The following is a 7,337-nucleotide window of genomic DNA, read 5'->3' on the forward strand; positions in this document are numbered from 1 at the left end:
GAACAGTGCTTTGTAGCTACCTCTAAACTCCAAGTTCACACATCACAGCAAAGGGAACTTCTGGTGATTTCTCCCTTTTTTGAGCATTATGAGCAAGCGCGAGAGAGCTGCTACAAGACCAAATCAATAGCTTAAAATAATTCTCTTGCCTGTCATAGACTCACAGCCCCTGATTGTGCAAGTAATAGTATTCACATGAAAGTGCAATGGCATCAGTCAAGATAACGTGGATCGCGTCCGATGGAATTTTTTTGTTTTCGATAGCACAAATCAACATGTTCTGTAAGAGCTACAAGTTGACAAAATTCAGCTCCAATTTAACAAAACATTTATTTGGTACTCATAATATTGAGTTTTGACATGTTCGCACTAAATTTGCATGCGGAACCAAAATTTTTAAAAAAAAAAAAAACAAGGAGAAGAAAGAAAGAAAGAAACAGTAAAAACGAACTTAATTGCAGTCCCTATATTGTCTTCAAGAAGATGCAAACAACCCCAGCCTTAGCTCTCTCTTCATAATGTAATTCAGCATTTGAAAACTGAATTCTAGCAAACAGAGTTGCAGGTGTTTCTTGCCATAAAAAGTAGATTACAGACTATTGTTCTGACTATGACTTTGTCAAGATAAACTACCAAAACTCAGTTTGGGAATCGGCATTGAGAAACTGAATCAGCGATTGATTGGAGTATGCATTCTTTCAACTATTCTATTCACAGCATCACGTGACATTACTAGCGTATCATGCAGCAGGATGCTGTAAACATTTAAACCCTGCAAGCATTAAAATAGTAGAAAATATTATCAATTGTTACAAACCTGAAAATGAAAAGATCCAAACCATCCAAAAACTGAGATGGAGAAAAAGGCATTAAAAAAATGCTATAGAACATCAACCACACATGTGTCCCTTATATTATACCCCTTAGTTTGAAAGAAAGCAATACATGAACTATAAACAGAAAGCAGTAATTCACTTGTGTCAAAAGGCTCAAGTAACATAAAGTGGGCAATGAACTTAATAGCAATTCTCTTATTAACTGATAAATATAAAACCAATCTGTTTCAGTTCAACTAAACAAAGCCCTGTGTCATAATCTTCTCAGGCTGACAAGTAAAAATATTTAAGGAATAAAATGATGTTCTCACAAATTCTAGTATAGCACAGTGCAGACAAACTAAAAGCATATTTGCACCCAAACTAGTTAAAACTTAAAACTGCACCGTAGTTAGATAACATTTCAATGTTAGTTAAGGACAGGCAATTATTAGCCGTGATAATAACCTAAGATAATGCCCAAATCCAGGACCTTCATGTACCAAGGACATGAAGCCCAAAAACAAAAAGGGATAGGAAGCACACAACCAAGACAAATAAGGAGTCATAGCTGCAGACAAAGAGCTTTTGTGTTCTCAGCCTTTACGGGACCAAAGATTACTGAGAAGAAAGGGTTACTGCATTCTCATTGCTTTTGGACCACACAATGCTTTTCATGGTTCTTTTACATCTTCTATTCATCTGCTGTGTATGTGCTGAACCCATTTGTACCAGAAACTGGAATACTTACCTTGTCCAAAAGGGAAAAAGGAACACAGAAAAACCCATGCAGGTGGTTTTGAATTAAAGCACCAAAAACTCGTCCTGCGCATATGCACCTGCATGCAGAAACTTAAAACAAAGAAAAGTTTGAGACTTACAATTGAAGGGAGTACATTTACATAGTGCAGATTCTGAGTAGCCAACTTCAACTTTTCATTAATTGGACCACCATCAACCAGCAGAAGTTTCTTAGTATTCTCCATTTGATGGACATAGTTCACAATGTTCTTCGTCTTGTGTGAAGGAACTTCTAAATCCTCAAAAACTGTGAGCTGTATATTCAGCATAATATTTTAATTAGACTGACAGCATGATGCACATGCAAGCATGGTAAAGGATAAAATCATTATACAAAATAGAGAACAAGAAAACTTTATGAGAAACTGTGACAATGACAAGATTGGACTAAGAAAAGAAGACATCATATTTGGTTAAACAGTAGCGCAAGCAGTTAAAATAGAGGGAAAGAACCCTAGACACCACCACATTGGTAAGTATGAGCAGTAGCATAAAAAACTCGAGATCATGGTGCTTGGAGTTTGAGAGTAAGAAACACCAAGAGAGCTCTTGATAATGGAGGACGTCTATAGTGTACAAGTTAACCAACTGATCCCCATAGCAAATCTAGACAGCAAACTTGAAAAAAGGACTTTCAACCCACTTCCTGTGACATCTCCCATTGCCAGCAGTGACCTGGAATGATTCTGCTTTCCATAGAGGACGATTTTGCTTTACACAGAGACGTACATTACTATTTGGTTGAAAGTTTTCATTCTGTTAAAGTCAAGGACGCTTTCTTATGGAGGATATACTGCAGAATTAGCTGAAGGAGATGATAGGTGCTACTTGAATGATGGTGGTGTCTATCGTATTTTCCAGGATTTTCAAAGTTATTAAAAAAATTATGAAGGCAAATGTACAAAGTCTAGGAGTGTGGATGTAAAGCAATGGACAGGGAAGGATGGACAGTTGTCTCCAAATATAGTAGTTTCAACTCTGATAAGGTTGTCGAACCTTCTAATGTGCAAACTGGACTGTTTGCCCAGTGAGAGTTCCAACTACTCCATAATTTCCAAATATGGCAAGTGTGAGCCCACTAGTCAGGAGTGCAAATAATGGCTCCAAAGTTTTTAATGTTCAGCTTTGTAGATGTACATAGGCAATGTAAGCTTGATAAGCTTGCGCTAGTATTACTGCTCTCTAGATTCAGCAGAACTGTTGAACATAAACCTAGATTCTAAAGCACCCACTGTAACTTCGTATTACTCATTCCAAAAGGACTGTACTTGCCTTTCCTTCTGCTGCCCGGGCTGAAAGTGCAATCTTCAACCCTAGCCGGCGGACCTTTTTGTTTAGCTTGATAGCATGACTTCGTGGCTTTGGACCATGCATGGTAGCACCGCCCCTAAACTGTTGACCATGAAAGACATCTGTTATGCTCTTCAAAAAGCCTCTCAATCAAGAACAAACCATCAAAATCCGACAAGCAAAATGAACTCACCTGTGGACCACGCAATGTTCCATGCCTTGCTCGACCAGTACCCTTCTGCCGCCAAGGTTTTCTACCAGTCCCACTAACCTCACTAATAGTTTTGGTTGAATGAGTCCCCTGAAAGATAGCACAAATGTAAGAAGTAATACCAGTATGCCCACCCAAAATAGTACAATAATGGAAAAGAGAATTGTGGAGAGAAGTAAAAGGCTCTTTATGGCCTCCTACAGGCGACATGGACCAACAAGAAAGACATACTGGTTTCCACCCCAATCCACATGCCCAAAACATAAAGAAAACTGTTGCATCATTTTTGTAAATGCCCATTGACCAACAAGATAGAAAATCTCACACCTGTTGCCGTTTAGCGAGCTGCCATCTTACGACACGATGAATAATATCCTTCCTAATTGGTACATCAAAAACATCACCAGCCAAAACCATAAAACCCTTATCTTCATTGTGAAAATTTGTAACAGGAATCACCAGGTCCTGATAGAGACCTACAACATCAATACAAAAATGAACCAGACAGTTCCAGAGTGCATTACAGCTAAAAAAGCCAAATGAGTGTCCTAAGAAGAATGCTATTAATTTTATATTATTTTCTTAAAGCTTTTCTCTCTTTTGTAACAGGGAGTTACTAGTTTGAAGAAACTAAGACAGGAGATAAAGTAAAGTAGTATACCATCTTAAGAAAAGAGAGAGAGAGAGAGAGAATCCACTAAACAATACAATCTGTCAATCTAAAGATATCAACTAAAAAGTAGCAGGGGTCACATTCATCCAGTGGATTTCACTTCTGCACTTGTTCGCCAAGAAAATTCAAACTCTGAAAGCATTCATTTGCAGAAATAGTATGAATATGGATAAGGTACTTCATTAGCCAACCTCATTAGGCACGCAAGACTTCTGAGATATCAATATCTTGTTTATAACTGAGTCATTGTTCTCCTGGCTCCCTAGGATTATGATGCAAATAGCTTTCTATATTGATCCAATCAAGAAATGCCTATCACTGAAAATTGAAGTCTCCCATTAATCTACTTTGACTTGAATCATCGGTCACTTAGTCACAAGTGAAGGGACATGCTTAGAAATTAAAGAAACCACTTGAATCTGCTAAGATGTTGCCAAATAGCACCAGAATAAATAAAGACACATACAAAAAGGATAAACTCCCTCGCATGCACAACTAAACCATAATCGTGTTCCAATATTAGAATAAGGATATCTACAAGGAGCTAAATCTTAAGACATTGTACCTATTTCCCGGTCAGGAGTCAGCACACGTTTAGAGGATAACAAATGTGAGGGAAATGAGCCTTCACTGGAATCAGGGGTCAAAATGGTAGTAGAAAACCTTCGGTAAGCATCAAAGGGCGCCTGATACAGAAACACTTCATGTAGGATTCAATTGACTGAACATAACAAGGCACACAAAATTTTATTGTTGTAACATAAATTCATGCAGTTCCAAAGAACAAACAGGTGTCTGTTGTACACTAAAAATCTACCTTTCCAAGTACAGCAGATTGCTTTGAAGATGAGCTATCCGTAAAACCATGACCATGGAGAGCTGCTCAAAATTCAATGCAAACAAATGGAAGAAAAAGGAAAACATCAGAAAAACACAGAAATAAAATTAAGGTCGCCCAGCAGTACAAACTGACTATTAACCATCAAGTAAAAAGAAAAACTGAATGGATTCAACAAGAAAAGGATAACATAACCGAAAAAGATGTGCATTATCCCAAGGTTCTTTTTCTCAAGAAACCTCAGGAGAAAGATAACACAACAATAAAAGCTGACCTTAAATTAGGAAGCAGTAACTAATAACCACTGACGAAACAAACAAGCTCAGAAAAATTTTAAAATAAAATAAAATAAGAACACAAAGACACACGTAAAATAAAGTCAATTTTTCCCCAAGCAAAAGGGCACTTGCGAAAATGGCCTACCGTTGGACAGAGAAAATGGTAGCGATGAAAAATCAGAGGAACCTAAGGCACGCAATACTCTCCTTGAAATCGACAATGCCATCGCCAATGCAGCAGGCAAGAACAGGTATCTAAAATCCGGGAACAATATTCCAGCTACAATCAATTAAAAGTCACATACTTCATTTTCTCATACTCATTCAGCTTCAGGAAAAGAAAAAATGAGAAACAAAGTGAGACAAGTAATCGGTTAACCAAAAGTGAGCGCCCTAGACACTCAATTGATCCATAATGATACCTGCAATAGACAGATCGAGTACGGAGTAGAAATGGAGAGTGCAGGGGGGAAATATTTGCTGCAAATCCCAAAACGAAACCCTTGCATAAACCCTTTTGCGGTTTTGACGGGTGCGGGTCGGGTTGGAATGTGAAATTTTAAGTCACAATTGCTCGCCCTCCCTTTAGGTTTCATCTATTTACACTTAAACCCCCTCGAGTTTAAAAAATGATATCCATCTTTCCTTATACTGACGGATGTTGACATAATGTTTGGTTTCAATTTTACTTCATCTTTGAGATGGGCTAAAATATGGATAATGTTTGCCTTGATTTGTTTTGAAAGTTTTGGTGGTGTTTTGAGATGTTTTGCAACAGTGTTTCATTTGTTTTTTGTCAAAATAAGTTTACACTAATTATAGGCCCTACAACTAAAAAAATTATATATATACACATACATATATATAAATATATATAAAAGAGACATGATTTGACAATGAACAGTAGTTTTTGTCTCCTACTAAACAACATCAAACATACCATACTTATTTTATATTATCTCAAAAAATAAATCCAAACATACACACTATCTCTAACACATATTTATTTATCTTTGTTTTTCTCTCTCTATCTCCACAAAACACATCAAAATAAGTTAAAAATGAAACCAAACATAGTGATATGTTTGCGATAAAATCACTCATTTATCTTTCATTATAAGTTACGTCAACATCTCTTAAGATACATATATATTATATATATATATATAATTAAATTATAGACACATTTTCTAAGATAGTCATTTTATAATTCTCTCTTCAAAATTTTTTATTTTATAACCAGATCCCTATAATTTAATTTTTATTAAAATAAAATACTAAAAATATATTACATATTGGAAAGGATTTTTTACCACAGACATAATTAAATATTTTGGATTCAATTTAAGTTTATAATATTATACTTAGAATATGGCATATTTGGTTTTATAGGATAAAAAATTATAGCATTTTTTGCACCAAATGCTATAATTGTTTAGCCTATGGGATCAATGCACTAAATTCGTAAATTATTGGACTAAAAATGCAACACTCTCTATTATATGGGACCAAAAATATAATTTTTTTAATAAAATTCAAATTAATTTTGATTTAACTATTTAAAATATACTTATTAATTTTATGATATATGAACTTAAAATTTTTATAAGCTATATATACTTCTCACGTTTTTTTATCACGATTTTTAAGATAAATATAAATCAGATAAATTTTAAATGAGTTTGTATAAATATTTATAAATTTAGACTAATAATTAATTTAAAATTTATGAATATACTAAAATAATGATGTGGATAGGATAAAAGGTTAAAATTACTTGTCGGATGATAATAAATATTAGTGAAGGTATATATAATTTTAAAATTTTTAGAATATGTGTGTATGCATTTAGTTCAAACATTTGGGGAGGTTTATATAATTATCAACATTTAAATTAATCTAACTCAAGAGTAAAATTAATTTTTTATTTAATTTTAATACTGACATTGGAAAAGTATGTTAATATAATTAACAGTTGAGTTTGCTTAAGGGTACTAGGCTAATTAACGTTGGTGAAAAATTGTGATTTTAGTCCTGTATTTTAGAAGGGATAGCATTTTTTGTACTGTAGGAATTGATTTTTGCTATTTAATCCTATAACTTTATAATATTGACGATTTTAGTCCTTTTTCGACTAATTTGATCAAAAAATTATATGTGATATGCACATAATTAAATTAAATTGCAATTCTAGTCCAGCAAATCAATTTGTATAGAAAAAAAATGTCAACTCTATTAAGTTACAAGACTAAAAATGTCAATGCTCTCTAAGTTGTAGGACTAAAATTATAATTTAAATAAATCATGTGCAAGTCACATGTATATTTTCGACCAATTTAATTGAAAAAGAATAAAAATTGTCAAAATTTTAAAATTACCGAACTAAATTTCAAAACTAATTTAATTTTTTTATTATTTTAAATTTAAATGA

At 34.0% G+C, this 7,337-nt stretch overlaps 1 protein-coding gene across 2 annotated transcripts; it reads right to left on the bottom strand.

Annotated features, from left to right (window-relative positions):
* Positions 1-440: 440 nt before the first annotated feature.
* On the bottom strand, positions 441-5,487 carry LOC105155485 (Ribosomal protein L4/L1 family). Of its 2 annotated transcripts, none has more exons than XM_011071365.3 (9): positions 5,329-5,487; positions 5,052-5,186; positions 4,608-4,669; positions 4,356-4,476; positions 3,445-3,593; positions 3,100-3,207; positions 2,889-3,008; positions 1,697-1,870; positions 441-772 (listed from the first exon to the last, which is right to left on the bottom strand). In XM_011071365.3, exons 2-9 carry the CDS (start codon positions 5,131-5,133, stop codon positions 671-673), a joined length of 918 nt encoding a protein of 305 aa, XP_011069667.2. In that variant the 5' UTR covers positions 5,134-5,186; positions 5,329-5,487; the 3' UTR covers positions 441-670. The 2 variants fall into 2 exon arrangements, with proteins under 2 accessions (XP_011069667.2, XP_011069668.2); XM_011071366.3 differs by having other exon boundaries at positions 5,052-5,234; positions 5,329-5,437.
* Positions 5,488-7,337: the final 1,850 nt, after the last annotated feature.

Source organism: Sesamum indicum, linkage group LG2 (assembly GCF_026168435.1).
Source record: "Sesamum indicum cultivar Baizhima isolate 11 linkage group LG2, ASM2616843v1, whole genome shotgun sequence".
Classification (NCBI taxonomy): Eukaryota; Viridiplantae; Streptophyta; class Magnoliopsida; order Lamiales; family Pedaliaceae; genus Sesamum; species Sesamum indicum.